The sequence below is a fragment of the Nannobrachium achirus genome (assembly GCF_963921795.1).
Source record: "Nannobrachium achirus genome assembly, chromosome: 23".
Lineage (NCBI taxonomy): Eukaryota > Metazoa > Chordata > Actinopteri > Myctophiformes > Myctophidae > Nannobrachium > Nannobrachium achirus.
The window spans coordinates 43,460,477-43,481,512 of record NC_137830.1 but is presented as its reverse complement, the minus strand read 5'-3'; the positions used below and the strand labels follow the sequence as shown (position 1 = coordinate 43,481,512).

At 42.9% G+C, this 21,036-nt stretch overlaps 2 protein-coding genes across 5 annotated transcripts in view; one reads left to right on the top strand and one right to left on the bottom strand.

The window, feature by feature from the left end:
- Positions 1–271: 271 nt before the first annotated feature.
- Positions 272–4,557, top strand: proser2 (proline and serine rich 2; the record flags this gene model as incomplete). Its single annotated transcript, XM_080754393.1, has 3 exons — positions 272–379; positions 2,501–2,840; positions 2,983–4,557. The coding sequence occupies 3 exons, from the start codon at positions 272–274 to the stop codon at positions 4,485–4,487; spliced, it is 1,953 nt and encodes a 650-aa protein (XP_080610519.1). The 3' UTR covers positions 4,488–4,557.
- Positions 4,558–7,879: 3,322 nt separating this feature from the next.
- The window catches only part of upf2 (UPF2 regulator of nonsense mediated mRNA decay), a 29,778-nt gene continuing 16,621 nt past the window's right edge, over positions 7,880–21,036 (bottom strand). Inside the window, exons 16-23 of one of the 4 annotated variants that reach the window (XM_080754676.1) lie at positions 18,227–18,378; positions 17,465–17,569; positions 16,715–16,813; positions 15,523–15,699; positions 11,438–11,579; positions 10,626–10,746; positions 8,802–10,503; positions 7,880–8,751 (exon numbers count right to left, since the gene is read on the bottom strand). In XM_080754676.1, the coding sequence (XP_080610802.1) occupies positions 10,362–10,503; positions 10,626–10,746; positions 11,438–11,579; positions 15,523–15,699; positions 16,715–16,813; positions 17,465–17,569; positions 18,227–18,378 (938 nt within the window). In that variant the 3' untranslated portion in view covers positions 7,880–8,751; positions 8,802–10,361. Of the gene's footprint in view, positions 8,752–8,801; positions 10,747–11,437; positions 11,580–15,522; positions 15,700–16,714; positions 16,814–17,464; positions 17,570–18,226; positions 18,379–21,036 lie in introns of those variants that run through there. The other 3 variants (XM_080754677.1, XM_080754678.1, XM_080754679.1) reach the window with 3 other exon arrangements.

The following is a 21,036-nucleotide window of genomic DNA, read 5'->3' as shown; positions in this document are numbered from 1 at the left end:
GGGTGAGTAATCGATAGAAAAAATACATTTTGGGGGGGGGGGGGGGGGGGTGAACTATCCCTTTAAATTATAGACCGTCTACAATATAATGTATTTGATTTATGTTTGTTTTTTTATAAATTTTTGTTATGTTTCTACTATTAAATGCCATTCTTCCTTGGTTTTCCAGTCTCTGGTTGATAAGAGATTATTAGATGGTTCTTCAGAGTGAGGCCAGATTGACTGCTGGGTTTCTCCAAAGACCACTCGGAAGCACTGGACTGTCCATGAGATGTCCACAGGCCAGCTGACCTCTGACCAGTCAACCATGGACATCCATCTGCAGACCAACCCTCAACTCCACTTCAGAGTCAATGGAGGTGCAAACTCTAGGTCGAGTGTGAGTATTAGAAAACCGCCGAGGTTAATGATTTATTGACTTTGCATCTAGAGTCAATATTTAAGCCTCCATCTCCAATCTCCATTTAATTAAAAGGAGATTTAATTTGCAATGAATGGTTTTGGTAGATTATTTCCTGTAATGGTTTCTGTAACAATAATGTAAAGCTTATTGTTCAGCACTGACTATAGAGTACATCACCCATGACTGAGCAGTGCATTGTTTATACAACACCAGTAGTCCTTACTGACACAGAGAATTTACACAGGCTTAACAACTTAATCCTTTTGCATGCCTAGAGGATGACATTCATTCACTGCAATGCACAACATGAGTCGGACCGGTTAAGCTGCAGTTTTTCTGGGTCTCTCAGTGCACTCTACAATACATCATTCATTGTTACTGAAACTTACATATCAGTTCTATCTCATATTGGTTTCGGCAGGGTGTTGTCATAGGTGTCATTGTAGCTCTGAGTTATTGCTAATGTATAGCCTACTTTGTTGTACAGCTGTGTCTTGCCGAAAACAACATAATTTCAGAGTGACACAACAATGCATAAATTATCCTCGAAGCGCAACAAACCCATGTGTAGCCGTGCCTTGTCACCTGCTAGCTTTCCTGACACCTGTTTGCCAAGTTGACCACAAAATGAAGGTCGTTACCTTAAAATAGCACAAATAAGCATGCCGCCTTTGTATGCTGGCTGTGTAATTGTAGTAATACAGTATGTCACCAAGCCAGCACGTTGTTGTGTCTTGTTCCGTCACTTTGTGCGTGACATGTCACGTCATGAGTGCCTGTGTGTTTGTAAGCACCTTTGCTCACAAGCTTGTGATTGCCATATTTCGACGAAATAGGACTTATATAAACCCTGACAACAACTAATGTGATAATGACATCACTGTCGGGCAGGGTGGGGGATACCTGCTATTTCCTAATAATAGTGGGTTCTATTTAAATAGGTGGACAAAGCTTGGCCTGTATTGAAAAATTCCTACGGTTATCGTGTAAAAATCAATAGCCACCCAGCAGCCTTGACGGCCGGCATCACAGCTATGCTGTTACTGGATACCCCTTTGTGTTGTGATCAGGGGCTGTGTGCTGTGTGAAGGACAGGTAGCAATGTGGGTTAGGCTTTAAGAAGGAGAGATGGAGAGAGGGGTAGGGGAGGGAGGTGCATTCGAGGTTTAGCCCCCCTCTCTTAGGAGAGAGGGGGCATTTGAGCCAAAGACAGGGTGGGTAGAGAGAGACGTTTGGGCTGGGATGCAGAAACAAACAGCCCTGTGTTCTGGTTGTACACACACACACACACACACACACACACACACACACACACACACACACACACACACACACCCCTACAGTATTGAGAAAGTCAGCTCAATGGTTCGAAACAGGTTTTTCAGCAAGCCCATGAATAGAAAGGTAATGGAAACGCACCCGGTGCCTTTCATTATCTAATGAGGGGAAGAAAATGAACAAGATCTATTCCTGCAGCTCAACACAAAACTAGTTATGTTAATCAGCCCTGACGAGGATGAGGATAATCTACTGCCATTTTCACACTTGGTGGTCTCGCCATTTTATATTCATATTTTTATACTTTATAGTTGTTGCATCCGCCTATATTTTATACTTTAAAATGTATCTTGTCTCCCTGCACTAAACGTGTAAAAAACTGATCAAACAATGGAGCTTTTGCAGATAGGTAAATGAAAGTAATAATAACATTGTGGGTGTGTTTCATTTAGGTGTTACTGCGTACCAGCATGGATAGATAACTTGATGCTGGCACACAGAAACACCTAAATGAAACACACCCAGAATTACCTGTATGAGTAAGTGACAAATATGAATCGCTCTCTCGACTCTCTTGAGTTAACCTCAGTTTACACACAGTCATACACTCAAAGGACAACAACGCAAATAAGCTCTCAAGCTTTCATGTGTTTTATCCTTTTGACAGATATGTACATATAGTACTGTATGTATGTGTTTATGCTTATGCATTTTGCAAATGAAGATCTGTCAGTTAATCAAAAGCTTGTTTACCCAGTGACAACGGTCCATAGAGTGTGAAGTAGTTCTAAACTCCTGCCTTTTACCTGCCACTGATAGGAAGATGAGGCACTACAGTTCCTGAGTCAAGAAGAGCAGGACTGCATCCAGTTCTTTGAGGAGACCATCGACTCACTGGAGGAGAGTCTCAATGAGGAGGAGAGGATACAAGAAACAGCACTTGCCCAGATGAGTAGCAAGGCAGATGGACCTACCTCTTTTCCTGCCGAATCTAGTCCCGTCCCAGGTTCTAGTTCCGGTTCCAGCCCTGGGCCCAGCTTTCTGCCACCTATGGCTGACACACATATTAGTCCCAAAGACCAGGACATTATAGACCTGGTCCAACGCGAGCCAGACCTGGTCCAGACCAAAGAGCCTGCCTTTGATCCCACTAAGCCAGGTACTGTACTGCTGAACCCAGCCTAAGTCAGCCTCTATTTAGGGTTTTTCAATGTATGAAAAACTGCATGGCATTTGTAGTTTTTGCCCATATATTATTGAATGTTCGAGGAGCTAATGTTTAAAATGTGTCTTTCTCCTAGGTTTCCAGAGTATGGTGAGAATTCCTGATAGTCACTTTGAGGTGAGGTCTAAACGTGATCTAATGGACACGTTGCCTTCGGAGTACAACCCTCCCCTACCGAGTAGCAGCTATGGGGCAGCAGATAACCTTACTTACCACCCAGCAGGCAGTGTCCCCACCCCGGTCCTGGTCGCCCAGAATATAGCTAAGAACCAGGGAGGTGGACCCATTAATTTGTTCCACTCAGCTGTCCTCCGCCGTGGGAGCCTGGACTCGGATAAACCACCGAGCTTCATTGATCACCCCTCTAAACAGGGCCCCCCCACCTTCACCAAGCCCAGCCGCTTCCCCAGCAACATCAGTGTGATGCTTGGCAGCAAGGAGTCCCACAATCAGTCACTGGCTAACGTGAACATCCATGAGAGGCGGACACAGATGCTCGCCAACCTGACGGGGACGTGTCATCCTCTGGAAGAGCACACGTCTCCGGAAAAGGGTGGGAAAGTTCCCACTCGCAGCGTGTCTTTCAGGGACCCCACTCCAGACAAGTCCAGGATGGAGGCACTGTCTAAGCTGGGCCTGAACAGAAACCGTGCCAAGTCCGGAGGCAGTAGTCCCACCCCCACCTCCACCACAGATACAGGAACCAGCGAGGATCCCCCAATTCCAGCCACCATTCCCACACCAGCTCCAAGCCAGACTCTTGCTGAGAAAATACCAGAAACAGTGCTACCTGATCCCATCAGCAGTCCTGGTGATAAAACCATCAAGGCAAACCCCTCACCTCCAACAACAGTCACCCAAAGCACCCACCATCCACCTCCGCCTGAAAGCGAGCCTCCATTCCCTCCACCGCCCGAAAGCGAGCCTCCATTCTCTTCACTGCCTGAAAGCGAACGCCCATTCCCTCCGCCGCCTGATATGGTCACAATGGACTTCAACACCTACGGAGCGAAAACCATTGAGGTGAATCCCTCTGCATCCAACAAGAGTGAGCCTCCAGTCACTGCGGGCAGCCATGACAGTAAGGCCCCTGCATCGGTAGTGGCCACTTTGAGTGACTATAACAGTTATGGAGGAAAGTCCAAGGTCATGACCCCTACCCCTACCCCTGCCCCTGCATCCATAACCAGGAGTGACCTCCCAGACATCCTCAGCTCTCATATTGACAAGAGCAGAGTTCCATCATCGCCAACCGCTGCCCCGGTCAACATTTACGGAGGGAAGACGCGGAGCATAACGCCCTCCCGCAGCTCAAATCCCACTTCACACAGCCTGGTGAGGACCCCCAAAGCTCCTGCCCCCAGCCCTGCCCCGAAGCCTTCCAAAAGCTTCCATGGGCCTTTCAGTCCCCAGAGAGCAGTGGGGCGGCCTCCTTCCCCAGAACCCAGACGAAGGTCCAGCTCCAAACCGGCGGCGTTTCGCTCGCAGGGCATCACTGTGCAATTCTCTGGACGAGGAGCAACAGACGAGTCACGCAGAGAAGCACTAAGAAAACTGGGGCTACTGAAAGATACTTGCTAACCGTGGAAGTCTGGACTCCCCTCTCCTGTAGAGCCTGAATCTCCTGAGTCTGCTAGCTGGCGTCTGGAAGTTTCCGCGTGCGCGCGCGTGTGTGTATGTGTACATGAGGCGTGGTGGGAGGAGAGACCTACATTTAGAGAGGAATGGAGCCGGATCTTATTTGACACTAACACAGAGCCAGTTCTCAGTTCCTGGCCAACAGAGAACGTCGACAAACGAGTATGACATGGTTTGGTTGCTGTACACACACACTCGGCTCTCTCCAACTGTCTTGGCATGGTGACAAAAGCTACACAATGTTGGCAAAGGAGCTATAACAACTGGAGTAAAAACTGATTTACTTTGTCTCTCCAATTTATTGTATATAGATACTATACATATATACTGTGTGTGTGTGTGTGTGTGTGTGTGTGTGTGTGTGTGTGTGTGTGTGTATATATATATATATATATATATATATATATATATATATATATATATATATATATATATATATATATATATATATATATACACACTCTTTAATAGGAACTGTTGACAAGGTGAAATTAAGTAATTAAACAGGCTGTGAAGTCTATTATATATTTGTTACATGAAAGGTAATGACCTCTTTATTTTGTATCGTCAGTTTTTTACTGACTTGGGCATTGTTGGTTTGAAGGGCATTGTTGTCAGCAGCTACAAGGTTGTATTTTTTTGTGTCACAGCTGTTCAGTGCTTAGGAGAAAGAACAGTTGTGAAAGCACTTTTCCAGAAAGCATGAAACATTTACATGATATGGTAATCATAAAGAGGTAGATGCTTTCTTATACACACTGTGACTTTACGTGATCGTCCAATTAAGGACACATCAAATGATGAGATAGTTTACAACAATGATTAATTGTACAGGAATTTAAAGTTGTTTCCCAACAGAATTCAGTGTCCTAGAATGACACAGATATAATGCTAAGTTAGTTAAAAGAGCTCTGTCTCAGTTCAGTTTCTTGGAAGGAGCGCAAGCCTGAACTGTGTTAACTACAGAGTTGGCTGAAGGATATTTATACTTCGTGCCCAAGCCTCCCACACCAAACCACAGACTGCGGAATGACTTGTGGGTACGACTTTTACTTTTACTATACAGATGGAATATGGGAGATGAGGAAAAACTGGAAAACTCTGTACTGATGGGTGAGCACAGGCATTGTACAACACACAAACACTAAAGTAACACTAGAAATACACATGAAGATACTCTTCTTTTTTTGCACTGTTGACTACGCTGTTCATGCATTGAAGCGTGCTATTTATCTGTCATCATAAATTCTGCCTGTTGTTCACTTGCTTGTATAAAACCCTATGTCGAGTGTGTTTGTGTATAAACACATTCATGTGTACTGTACGAGCGTGTGTGCGTTAGTCTTTTGGTTTTAGCCAGACTCCGGCCTCTGTAGGTATTCTACAGTAACTTTTGAAGTATCTTTTGTATCACATGGCTGTGTTACAATTAATCAGTATGATTGTGTGTCAGTGTGTGCACGCGTGTGTGTTAGAAGACAATGTGTATTGGTCTGTCTTTTGGTTTTAGCCAGACTCCGGCATCTGTAGGTATTCTACAGTAACTTTTGAAGTATCTTTTGTATCACATGACTGTGTTACATGTCAGTATGACTTTGTGTGCATGTGTGTGACTGTGTGTGTGTCTTTTGTTTACAGACTCCGGTTTTTGTAGTTAATCTACAGTCATTTTGAAGTATCCAGTGATGGACACATACAGTATAAATAAAAGTTCACAACAGGGAAATTTATCCACACAGCTTAATGACCTATGCAGGATCAGACAAGATGTATCTTCTTTGATATGAATGACTTACATTAATCACATTCCAAAACTTGCAATCGTACTGGTAATCGCCTGGTAACCTGTTTTGTTTTCTTAATTCTTAACATCCATTATAAATGTACTCTCCTAAATCCATCTGTTAAATTTTGATCAGTAATTAAAGAGAAAATGTCTCCTTTCTAATTTGACCTTTTGTTATTCTTCACTTACTATGGCATGCAAACAATGTGTAGATTGTGTTTAATGATTCACCAGCTGGGGAAATACTAATCCGTAGGTGCAAAAACAAAACAAAAACATTAACTTAGCAGCTTTTCGGTGGTGGAAAAAAATGGTTATAAAGATCCTCTAGCTTTATAAACAATATGATTCTATATTCGTAAAGGCCCATTCCCACTGGGCCAGATAACAGATAAAAAAAATCTCTTTCTCCAGATATTTTTCCATTCAAAGTGGATGGTAGATACAGATAAAAAAAAATATCTGCCACAGATAAAAGAAATATCTGTGGCAGATATTTTTTTTAATCTGTATCTACCATCCACTTTAAATGGAAAAATATCTGGAGAAAGAGATTTTTTTTTACTTATCTGGCCCAGTGGTAATGGGCCTTAAGACACATAATTGTATTGTAAGATGACATCAGTGTATCGACAGGACAGGTCTGCCATGACCATCTAATTAAAGCTTTCTACTTTGCTACATACCGGTATGCAGGCTTTATTTCTGCATAGCTACTTATACAGTGGCAGCCTCGGGTTGTAACGACCACCGCCACTCCTTTCATAGATTATAAACATAGTCCAGAATAGATTAAAGACCATTACAGAAAGACCAGTGGGTGGGTGTGGTCACTGGCGTGGAGAACAAGGGGGAGTTTGAGGATATCTGCAACATATTCTGGGAGTAAGCGAGGCCAACGGATGCTATAGTTCATCAAGATTTCCCAATGTTTAGTACAGTGGTTCTCAACCTTTTCAGGCTGCGACCCCCAAAATAATTATATTTAACTGACGAGCACTAAGAGTTGAGGCATTACATTTTGTATAAGACTGTTCTATTGTGAAAATAGCAGATCTACATGCTCACAACGCCTCGCGTTGCGTAGATCGGCTATTTTCACAATTTCTGCCTCTAAGATTTGACAATTTGACTTTAAATGATCACTTTAGAAATGTGCAGATACCCTCTATAAACTTAAACTTTGTTGGTTTGTTTACAGTTGAGTGAGAAAACAATGTTATACATTAAGTTAATCTGGGGACCCCCCAAAATAATTTGGGGACCCCCCCCTGGAGGTCCGGACCCACAGGTTGAGAACCACTGGTTTAGTATACTCCATAGTGCATGTTAACTGTACTTCATACTTGTTGCTTGAGACACTCAAGACAGGAAGTGAGGAAATGGGTATGTTTGGGGCCATGTAATTACATAGAAACAGACACACCCTCTAGATTGCTCACAAGAGCATAGAAATCCCCCCCCCCCCCCTTCTAGATCTGCTGTTGCATACATGATATAGATAGGTATATTGATTCCCATTTTCTCAACTCCGTTGTATATTTAATAACAAGCAGGAATGTTGTATTTTTTCAAACAGACAACATAATAGACGTCACCATTGGACACTTTACTACAAGTTCTACAACATAGGCAGAGATTGGCTAACAAAGCTGGTGCAGAAAAGGCCCATGCAACAGAACACAGAGTATATCTATCCATAGGTTTAACAGACGAAAATAATCAAACAGGATATAGTCACTGGCCTCACTAAACATGACTCTCAGACACACCGATAAGGATCTTATGCACTTTTACCACATTATAACATACACACACATCCAAATCAACACAAACTGTATATTGCCCAAAATTTTTGATGTGCCCTAATGTGAAACCAATTAATCTAAAAGGGCTAAATGCTGAAAAAAATAAATGAATACGTTTCTCCAGTTATATATTATATTTCATGAAACACAGGTCGGTTGAAATGGGTGCCGAGTGCGGACTGCTTCACCGAGGACAGACAGCGTTGTCACCAGTTAGAAGTTCCAATGGGGCCACCGGGCCAGGAGGAACAAGCCGTGGTAATCCATTCCACCTTCCTCCATAACGTCCCATTTATTGTATTGACCTTCAGTGAATGACCCTATCTGAACCTTCTCAGCCATGGCTAACTTTACACTTAAAATATATGGCCACGTCACTCGTTGAAAAACTGATTTTCGGCCTTAAAATGTTATGAATATTTTCAGCAAGCACCGTGGTCACACGACAAAGTATAAATGACCGCCTCGGCGCTGCTTTGTTGTCAACAGTGTGTGATTTAACTAGATAGAGAAAGAAGTCTGGACAACAACAGATGAGTTCCCAGTGTGAGTCAAAAATCACTACAGATGTCAAGTCCCCCTCATCCCCTACTACCCTTACTCACACTATCCCCTACTACCCTTACTCACACTATCCCCTACTACCCTTACTCACACTATCACACACACACACACACACACACACACACACACACACACACACACACACACACACACACACACACACACACACACACACACACACACACACACACACACACACACACACACACACACACACACACACACACACACACACACACACACACACACACACCCCCCCCCCCCTCTTCACTTAACTCTGTGATCTAACATTAGAACCCATTCCACATCCTTATGCTATGCACGCTTGAGGACTGGTGGCAGTAAATCCCGATGCCTCTCTCTCTGCCTGCCTGCCCGCCCGCCCGCCCGTCTATCCGTCAGTTAGCCGGGCAACTGTTTATTGATCTTTGTAGTTTCGTTCTGCGGTCCAGACAGGTGATGTGTTTTTGCTTTTGTGCTACTGTGCTGGAATCATCTCGGGCTAACAGACAAAAAGAAAAGGGTCTGTCTGTCTGTCTGTCTGTCTGTCTGTGCCTCTTCGCTATGGGTGAGGGGATGCCCCCGCTCCCTCCTCCTCCTCCTCTTTCTCCTGCCACACCGGGAGGGGGACAGATAGGTGCGAGGGACTGCACTGGCATGGGTGTGGGCATCTGGTGGACTCGTTCTCCATTCAGATGAGACCGGTCACCCTCCACTTCTTTCCTCTTGCGTTCGCTCTCTCTTTCTCACGCGCGCCCTGGGCCAGTCTCCGGTCAGCGTCTCCTAGAGGACAGAGCAGGATGTTACTGTAGAGACTGCCTCCCTAAGCACTACTCGCACGTCCCACATCAATTTACATCGCCTTCTCCGAATAGCTGTTTAAGTGACGTTGAACTCTCGGTTGAAGCTGGGGTTGTAAAGCTAAAAACGGACCACCATACAAGTCCAAAAAATATTGTCGATCATCTTTATTGCTTCTTCATCACGTTAAAAAACGGTTACAAAATCTCTGCCAATGAAAAAAAAAAAGTCATGGTACTGAAATTAGGGAAGGTGAAATGGCTGTTTTCGTTACCCTTGGAGGTTGCAACTCTAGTGCAAGAAAATAACTTAATGGGTCACCATAACCAATATCACCAATGCCAGTGGACAAAATAGGCACAGATGAATGCACGCCTTCCTGAACATACTGTATTGACCATCATTAGTTTGAGTACTTGAGAGAAAATGGTACTGTGCCTGAGGCATACGTTTGCATAATGTGCATCTGTAATGCATGGATACCATGTATGGATTCCTCCCTATAGAAACAAGAAAGACATACAAGCTGGTTTTAATGTAAAGAAAATAGAAATTTCAACTTTATTTCCAACTTTTTAAATATATTTTTTCCCCCAGTGTAAGAAAAAAATAATTTCATCTCACAAGAATGCTTAGCAACCTGCAAAGCAGAACACTTTCAAGTTAAAAAGAAATTACACACACACAAGAGATTAAGTGGGTGTCCTCCACAAAGAAATACTTTCATCACTATCTGAACTCTTTCCCTAGCACCTTGTGCCTTCACATTACAGTCTTTAGTGGGGCTTTGAATATGTACATGTGCGTGCACGCCTTATTGTTCAGATGACGGTTCTTTGTGTCAAACACGGGTTCGCCTTATTTTGCTGATCTAGCCAGCTGTTCTTTGGAGATTTCATGTCTCTCATTCTTGTCTTGTCTGTCTTGTCTCTCTTGTCTGTCTTGCTTCTTTTGCCTTTCACTTCTTGCCTGCTTTTCAAGTATTCTGTTCAGAGAGACACTGGAGAGATACTGGAGAGTTAATGCGCATTCTATCTGTAGTCATTACATTAGCTCATCATATGTGTTTTGCATGTGTCTTGCCGTGTGGCCACAGGGCTGAAGGTTGTGAGGGAGGCTCACCTTCCTCCCGTTTTGAAGATAAGGTCAGCATTGGGAGCGCCCTTCGGGTGCTGGTAGCGAGGCCTGCGCTCCCGGTTAGTGTTGGCCTGCGCTGGACGCTGGGCCAGAGACGCCATCATCTCTGTAACACACGCACACACAAAATAGAAACTACATTTTCATCCAATTTTTTCTTTCCATTTTCTCTTTTCTGCCATGACAATACTCCCGGATGCCCATCAGTGTTTTCACTCGATGTAAAAAAAAGCCCTCATGCTTCGTTCAGAATATCAGAAACAAAGCAACGGGCTACAAGACATCAGACAACTGTTAGGATTTAGAAGACACTTCTGTAGAATCGACATCAAGTCTTAATGGGTTAATCTCACATGTTAGCGCTAATGCAGAACAATGGACAATCGCCCCGACTACTGTAACCTTTAAGACCAGAAAAGTGTCACTTTAGAGGGTTAGGGTTAGGGTTGTATCCACTTTAACCATTATTTTATGCTTTAGCTATTCAAAAATAGCAGATATACAAGCTCACAGCACGGCACCGAGTGCCGCGCTGCGAGCTTGTAGATCTGCTATTTTTGAAAAATAAAGACATGTTTAGCAAATCTTTGAATACATCTATTTTGAAAGTGAACATTTGTAACTCAAATATTTGCTTCTGGGGGGGTCCCTGATACATAATATTTTGAGATGGGGGTCGGTGGACCAATTACATATAATTCTAGGGGTTTTAGCACCACTGACATAGAAACAAATTTCCAAATTCTTTTCAAAAATGGCAGTTCTACAATGTTGCAGCGCTGTCACAGATCCAGTACCCTGGTAGTCCTCCTGCTCCTGTCTCTCGTTGATGTCCAGGGTGAGCTTCTTCATCTTCATGCGCTCCTCCTGTTCAGCCTGCTGCTGGTTGAAGTGGTTGGCTGCCAGGTGAGATGACAGGGGCACGTTGAGGATCTTATACTGTGGATCACACACACACACACACACATTTCAATCATTTATTTATGTCCACATAAGAGATACAATACAAGGACACAAATATTACAAGGTGCTTTAAGTAATGTACAGTCATCATATCTTGGACAAATATCCAATACCCACAAACCATTCAAGGGTACAAGTAACAACGCCTTCGCCATATTTGGCGACTACCGATAGTAGAAGAGATTGCACAGACTTTTGCAAGCTGTTTAGCTGCTTTTTTTGGCATCCCAAGTTGTTGGAAGCCTCTTACAACCAACCTATGTACGTGTCCAAGGCTGCCAAAGATGAACACAAATAGATTGCACCTATAGGCATAGCCTAGCTGTGTGATGGTTCGTAGGAGCGGCTGGTATTTAATGACTTTAGTCATAAAGGCTTCCTCTAAGCTAGAATCAAAGGTACAGGCCACTTCAAGAATGGAAACTGATTTGTCTCCTTCATTGACAACAACATCTGGTGTATTAGCAGAGAGTTGTGCAAAGACACACACACACACACACACACACACACACACACACACACACACACACACACACACACACACACACACACACACACACACACACACACACACACACACACACACACACACACACACACACACACACACACACACACACACACACACACACACACACACACACACACACACACACACACACACACACAAGAAAACCTTTTTGCCACAGCAGCATCGGGAGATCAATAAAAGCGGACACGGTTTAGAGACTTAAAGGCTTTGCTGCACAGACTGTAATACTCTCTAAATTAAATAGAAAGAAGAACTATTGACAGATAGCCTTTTAACCAGTACATTTCATAGACGTTGAAAGCTCTCCAGAGTGTGTATCGCTCTTCCCTGAAGAGCTGGGAACTTGTGCACGTTTATTTGTGCGTGCGTGCGTGTGTGTGTGGTTGACAGGGAACACCCTTGGGTACTACCTTCCCACGGAAGGTATAGTCTCGCGTAGCCAGACAACTATTCCACAATCTCCGAATGCTATAGTCTGGAAATATACCTCCAAAAATCCGAGTAACGGAAGTAGTCACTGCTGTCACAGAACTGTAGTCCCATTGGAAACATAACAGAAACACACTAGCACAGACAGAGTCATTTGAGCGGCATATTCTTGTTATGCGTGTATAGTTTAAGGAAACATTTGAAAACATCACGGAAGTAACACCAAGAATACCAGAGAAAGACAAAATAACGCCCCAAAAAATATTGCATGAAGATAACGCTTCCAGTAGGACTAAAGCTGGCCATACACTACACGATAATCGAGCCCGACTGAATCGGGTAGAATTAAACACTACAGGATCATTTTTTCAGATTATCTGGCCAGAGAATCTAAACGGGCTCACACTAGCCGTTTTGAACAGTCGGGCGCACCGCACGCTACAGGATTCTATTCCGATTGAGTCGGGCCCAAACACAGCAATAATAAATAAATAATTTATATAATGAATACAAAACGTCACTGTTCCGAGAGCTTCGCCTTGCAACACGCGCACAGACGCGTGTTGCCTCACGCAACGAAAAAAAAAAAAAAAGCTTCAAATGATACTATGACTATGAGTTCACTTTGACGCGTTTCATGTTCATCCATGGATCAACTCTGATCGACTTTCCCCCTCTCTCTCCACTGCTAAAGTCAAGTGCTGCGCGCTGTCTGCTGGTGCTTCTCATGGTGCCTGATTTATGATTAGTCGTATGACTGTGTTGCGCAGAGAACATATCAGATCTCCAAGACCAAACTGTTTCCCTCCGCGCCACGTTGTAGGCTTGTAGATCAGGTTTGGGCGTGTGTGTGTGTGTGTGTGTGTGTGTGTGTGTGTGTGTGTGTGTGTGTGAGAGAGAGAGAGAGAGAGAGAGAGAGAGAGAGAGAGAGAGAGACTACTAGATACCATGGTCTTGCGTCGCGCAGCGCGCGCGAGAGAGAGAGAGACTGTTTCTCCCCGGTCCCGCTGCTGTTCCAGATTATACTGCTCTGTTCCAGACCAGTAGTGATCCAGAAAATATCAAACATGTTTGAAAAGAGTCGGGCTACCCCCGATCGTCCTCCGAGCCACTCGGCTGGGCTCCGAGTGGATCTGTGAGACCTCACGCTAGGCGACGTTCATGCCCGATAGTCGGGCACGTTTCAGTCGGAGGAAGCCCGATTGTCGGGGGGGTAATTAAATAGCCCGATTATCGGCTAGTGTGCGGCCAGCTTTACCGCTACTCCACGCTTTATCATATACTCATGATCAGAACTTCTGTCTCCCAGACTGTATGACGGGAGCATTTGCAACACACACAGGGCGCTTTTATTCACTGCCACTGAAGCCCTGTATAGTAGACAGGGGGGCTGTGTGTACAGTGGGGGAGAGAAATCATGTAATTTTCTTCTTCTTTTCTTTGCTCCACCATTGCATCTATATAAAGACAGTCTATGTCTGCCCTGACTTCCAAAGTAAAGACAATTATTTATTTTTTGTTTTACCTATGACTCAAACAGCCGTTACGCCTGAATTATAAAACTTAATTGTGCAGAGGCGTCAAGGACCAAAAATAGCACGTTTATAAGTTGTGAACTTCTTCACCCGTAGTACACACGCAACTACGTATAACTCGGGCTTTACTCAACAGTGAAGCAGGCACTTGCGCACTTAGATATCAAAGGGGGCTTGAGCCCCTGCCCTTTTATCCATCTGTAAAAAAGTGCCCTCTCCAGACAAATGAATGCAATTTTTACTATGGTGAAAGAAATTCAAATGTCCCCTTTCCATGCCATACCTGAAGGCAGCATTCAAGAGTTTTAAGCCTTTTCCAAACTCTCCTGAACTTGAATGCAGCATCTTATGTTGACAGAATTGCCCTCTCTGTGTAGAAATCCATGCCGCATGCCACATCTCCAGTATTCACTTGATTATGCTTATTTCAGTGTGGTATCAAGCACCAAAAATAGCCGACCTCCAAGCTCACAACGTGTCGTAGACGCGCTGTGAGCTTGGAGGTCTGCTATTTTCAATATGTTTACCAAAAGGCCCTTTTAGAAATGTCAGCCCCTGCCTCTCTAACATTCTCTGCACGTCCCTGCAGTGAAGTAATGTGTGAACGCATTGCTGTGGAGTGGGCAGAGTTCACAATATTCCACTAATGCTCACTTCACCGGCCTCGAAAAAGGCAGGCCACACCCTGCGTCCCAAGAGCCAGTCTCTGCCCCCAAACCACACATTCCACCCGCGTAGTTTGCCTAAACACACATGCAGCTGCAACTCAAAAAGTCAATATTATTCCTGCGCTCAGCCGGACAGTGCAGAGATTGTAAGACGTTCAATCATAAAGGAACAAGGCCTGAAAGTAAGAGTGTGTGTGTTTGTGTGTGATTGAGAGAGAGTGAGAGACAGTGGTGTTAAAGTAACTAAGTACATTTACTTAAGTAATGTACTGGAGTACAATTTCGAGGCGTTTGTACTTTACTTGAGTATTTCCAATTAACAATACTTTTACTTCTACTCCACTACTTCTCGGAACCAAATATTATACTATTACTCCACTACATTTATTTCAAAACTTTAGTTACTAGTTACTTTGCAGATATAAATTATAACATTAAAAACATACATTTACCACTTTAGCCCTGTTTTATATCTAGGCTATTTGAAAGTAGCCGATCTACAAGCTCACAATGCGGCGCTGTGAGCTTGTAGATCTGCCATTTTCAAACATTTTGTACTTTTGGTACTTTAACACTTTCATACTTTTACTCAAGAACATTTTGAATTCCGCACTTTTACTTGTAATGGAGTACTTCTACATTGCAGTATTGATACTTTTACTTAAGTAAAAAAAAATGTACCTTTTCCACCACTGAAGAGAGACAGACGGGCGGAGAGAGAGGGAGAGTATGAGAATGTGCGTGCTTTCTTTTACCTGCTGCTTGTTGCCCTTGCGTGTGAGCATGACAAACTGCATGGTGTCAGAGATGTCTGCGTCGGGCTCTGCGGTGCAAGGTGGTCCAGGGACCCCTCCTTTCTTCAGCTGGCTCTTCAGCTGCAGCGGAATGGCCACGTCCAGCTGGTGCACCTTGACCGCCTCGCCGCTGCGCTGCTACAGAAAAACAAAACGCACCACAGAGTCAAACTCGCCCTAGGGCCCGGCAGTGGCTCAGGGGTAGAGTTGCCATCATAGAACACAGAGGGTTCCCGAAGGGTTCCCAGTTCGATCCCGGGCTCCCCCAGAGATAGTGTCGAAGAGTCCTTGAGCAAGACTCCGAACCCCTAGTTGCTCCCGGTGAGCAGGTGGTGCTTTACATGGTTTCCTCCACCATCGGTGTATGAATGTGTGAATATAATGCACAATCTCTGTAAAGCACCTTGGAAAAAGGCGCGATACAGTATATAAATCCGCCATTTACCATTTAGTCAGGCAATATGGTATAATAATCTAATGTGGTATAATCATCTAATACAAGGTATAAGTAATAACACATAGTAAGGTAAGTTGCTTAACACTTCCTATGAAGCCCATTCATTATTAGAGTTGTTGTAAATTACAAAATGGTTATAATACTATACTATGATCCTTGCCAAAATGTCCAGCAATTATGAAGCGTTAATGTTTGACCTTACGAGTGATTATAATGCATTTATATTATGCGTGATTTTTGTTATAAGCCATTTTAGGAGTATTTATGAGTGCTTAACTAAGTAACTAGTTATATTATAGTGCATTACAAGTATGTAAGACATTATAGAAAGTGGTTACCGTAATATTTTACAAGGTAACAAGGTATAACATAGGGGTGGGCGATATGGAAAAATACAACATAGTGATATTTTTCCAAGCTGTATCACGATACTTATCTTATCACGATTCTTTTTCATGACGGTTTTTACAGTATAAGGCTCCCTCATTGTATCACGATATATATATATACGATATCTCTGAAAAGGCATATTGTGGAGACATTGTATCGTCTCAATGATATTTATCACAATATCGCCCCCCCCCCCCCCCCTAGTATAACAGGGTAATAATATGACAATAGTGCGATAATAATGATGTTAAAGTAATGTGTTATAATAAAGAAATAAAAGGTAATGTAATGTGGTGGATCAAATACCTGCAGGTTCTCCAGCATCATCTTGTCCAGAGCCTGGATGAAGTCTTCATCCTCGGCACAGGCCACATGCTTCAGTCCACCGCTCCTGAGGGTCACCTCCTAAAGGACCAAGGAACAAAAAGTAGCAAAAGTAATGTGACATGTTGCGAGCTTGTAGATCTGCTATTTTTACAACCGAATCCTGAAAGGTGACAGTTTTGGACATATGAAATCTCCACCCGACAGCGACGATAGTTGTAGTTTTACATAGAGTATATCATCATTATCAACATTTCTATAATAACACGACTTCTTATCGAAGTTACTGAAACTATTTGACTTTAAAGGAGTAATTCAGCCCTAAAATTACATTTTTTTCTATTGATTACTCACGCCATGGGGACTTGAGTTCAATAATATTTCTTTGTAATTGTTGCATTCCTAAGATTTAAAAAAAAATATGTTTCTAGTAAATGTACCCCTATTGATTCCAGATGGGGCCCAAATGGGGACCCAAAAAAAGTCTATTTTGGGGGTGAACTACTCCTTTAAAGTCAAATAGTTTCAGTAACTTCGATAAGAGGTCATGTTAATTATAGAAATGTTGATAATTATGATAGACTGTATGTAAAACTGCAACTATCGTCGCTTTCAAAATGTAAAGCAGCAATGTAAAAAGAAAAATGTAATTGCAGGCATCATGTGTTTCCCCCAAAATGATTTGGGTGTTTGTTAGAAGTTACAAACTTGTCCTACAGAGATTCATCTTACATTGTTCTCCTCATCCGTCTCATTCTCCTTGTTGGAGTCAGTCAGGTAGTCTGTGTTTTCCTCTTCCTCCTCCTCCCTCTCCTCTTCCTCGTTCTCAGAACCTTCCTGGAACACACAGACACACTGTGTCAATACACAAACCTCACAGTTTAACCCATTTAGGCCTGGAATTATGTTATACTTTAGCTATTGAAAAATAGAAGATCTACAAGCTCACAGCACGGCACCGAATGCCGCGCTGTGAGCTTGTAGATCTTCTATTTTTGAAAAGTCGTGAAAATGTGTGCAAATCTTTGAATATATGTATTTTTTAAGCAAACATTTGTAACCCAAATTTTGCTTCTGGGGGTCCCTGGAACTAAATATTTTCAGATGGGGGTCGGTGGGCAAATACATATCATTTTGGGGATCCTTCACATGAAATAGTTTGAGCACCACTGACATAGAAACATATATATACATTTTTTAACTTTAGAAGGATCTAGAAGACACTTATAGAATTGAATAGAATCTTATAGAAAATATTCAAAGACTTGCACAAATGTTCACGATTTTTCTAAAATAGCAGATCTACAAGCTTGCAGCGCAGTGAGCTTGTATATCTGCTATTTTTCAATAGTTCAAGCATAAAATCATGCGTAATAATGTGTTCCCGGGCTTTTTCACAACTGTGGTGTCATTATGTTTCATCTATGCAAACAGGTTCCTAAATCACTTGTGAGGTGGGTGTGAATGAACATGTTGGGATGTTTTGACACTCACTTCCTCCTCCTGCTCGTTTATCTCGCTCTCGTTACCCGACTGCTCCTCTGTTTCCCCCCCGCCCTCTTCGTCGTCGTCATCGTCTTCCTCGTCCATCGCCTCGCCATCGCCCATGGCACCGGAACAGCGGCCATCCTTCCCCATGGCCAAACCTATATAATAGCCATGATAATTATTAATAGCCATAATAATAATTATTAGTATTAACACATTCCCCGCCATTTAACAATACCTTCGTACTCTCCCCTGCCTCTGTCTCCATAGACTTCCATGTAATTCATAGTGCACGGATCATGCACACCCATGCCTAGATAATGCACCACGTGTCTGCACATTGCTCACAGCTTTCAAACAAAAAAATCCGAATGGAAATCCGTTCAGGCATTCATGAGATAGCAGCCATTATGTTTTCCTAAAATGTAAACAAAGATGGCTGCCATGTTTGAAAGATGGGGTTGCTATGGGGGTTAAACATGCAATTTCGCGATTTCTATCATGCCTACTACATTTTTTGGGGTCCAAAAAAAATTTTTTTCTTCAAAATGGCGGAAATTCTCGGGACTATCGGGCCTGGCAGGGAAAGACATTGAAAAAATCTCGGGACTATCGGGCCTGGCATGCAATGAGTTAATAAGGGTAATAATAATAATCTGCCATAGAACCCCAAATCAAAACTGACTGCGGAAACTTACTCTGACTTTAGAAGGTTGACATTTCTCTATTACAAATCCTTGTTTTGAGTGGTCTCGTGTAATATTGTAATATTTTGAAATAAAAGGACTTTTGATATTCATGAGCTGTAGGTCTGACATAAAAAATTCAAAATCTTAAAAACGGTTTGAAATAATTCACTGACTGTGCAATGTATCTAGAATATATGAAAGTTTAAAAAATATATATGGAAGTTTCAAGAAAATGTTCCCAATATTGTAATTTTTTTAGATGTATCTGTATAAAGCACTTTATCAAGTGTGTGTTACAGAAAACTGGAGAAATAATAATCACCAAGTCATAATCTGACATGGTGACCAGATATTGTCTGATCCCGATTAACAATGGCACAGACGCACACATACAACACCCAAGTAGTTTAAAACAATCAATTTGCATCAGGTTTCCGGGGTAACAATGTTCACGGCCTTAACAGGCTTTTCCTTACCAAGAAGTGATTAGATACATTAAAACAGATTACACACAGATGGTAATGGGCAGATTATATCGTAAAAAAAACACTCGACGCAAGCCCAACCGGACAAGCAACTTCACACAAACAAAAGCACCAGTTATAAACTGAGGTAAGTTATGTAAGAAGCTCGCCAAGTAAGTCATTGTTTCCGCAGACAGGTGCGCTTACGCTTCTGAAAGCAACCAGGGTAACAATGTTCACGGCCTTAACAGGCTTTTCCTTACCAAGAAGTGATTAGATACATTAAAACAGATTACACACAGATGGTAATGGGCAGATTATATCGTAAAAAAACACTCGACGCAAGCCCAACCGGACAAGCAACTTCACACAAACAAAAGCACCAGTTATAAACTGAGGTAAGTTATGTAAGAAGCTCGCCAAGTAAGTCATTGTTTCCACGGACAGGTGCGCTTACGCTTCTGAAAGCAACCGGGGTAATGAGCGCGAAACTCCAGCCTATGGGATTATGTGTGAGTGGTGACAGAGGGATGTGAAGACAGGGAGGGAGGGAGGCTGCTGTTGAAGACCAAGTTCTTGGTAAGCAGGGGACTATGGAATGCCTTAGCAGGAGTGTCGCACCAAATTCTGGGCCCTGGGTACAAGGATTCACTGCGGGCCCCCCATGAATGTTCTTCATAGGGGGAGGGGGTTTAACCCATTTATACTGGGAACGCATTATTACGCGTTATTTTGTGCATTAACTATTGAAAAATAGGAGACATACAAGCTCACAGCACGGCACTCGAAGCTTGTAGGTCTCGTTTTTGAAAAATCGTGAAATGTTTTTTGAAAAACCTACGTTTTTCTATGTCAGTGGTGCTCAAACCTTTTCATGTGAAGGATCCCCAAAATGACATTATGGCCACGGAACCCCCATCTCAAAATATTTAGCAAGCTCGCAGCGAGCTGTGAGCTTGTATATCTGCTATTTTTCAATCGCTAAAGTATAAAATAATGAAAGCCCCTCCACCTTGGGCCCTAGTAACTCAGTCCCACTCCCCCCCCCCCCCCCTTGTGAAGCCCCCGTGCCTTAGCCTAGTTATAGGATGAAAGCTTAAACAATGGTTCTACTGTGCAACTGGGGGTCTCTCTCCATATCCCTCATAAATCACTCTCGCTCTCCCTTTAATTTTTGAGCGGGTGGAGCTATAACGAAGGAATTCTCTGCATATTCTAGGTTAACAACTTGAACCTGTGAAACAACAATGTTGCTATCAGCACAGCTGTTTACACTGTGACAAAAAGGGTGCTTTTTCGCTTTGCTACAGGAAAACTTCCTCCTTCTTGCTTGCCTCTCTCTGACTCGCTCTGGTCTTGACACTAGCCAGCTCTGGTCTTGATGTCACTTATTTTGGACTTGTCTAGTGGCACAAAGTCAGCAATACAGTGTGACGGACAACCATACTCACACACAGACAAACAAACAAACAAGAGAGAGTGGAACAATGAATAGGGAAACAATTAAAGGTGTATTCAGTGATAATTAAAGTGGCCGGGGGTCATCTTGTTCCTTACTGGCCTTACAGCGTGGAAATGTTTAGTTTTTTAAAGATTTTTTACACCATTATAATGTTCTCGTTTTGATCATTAGACCCAATCTCTGAATATCGGTAGGCCTACA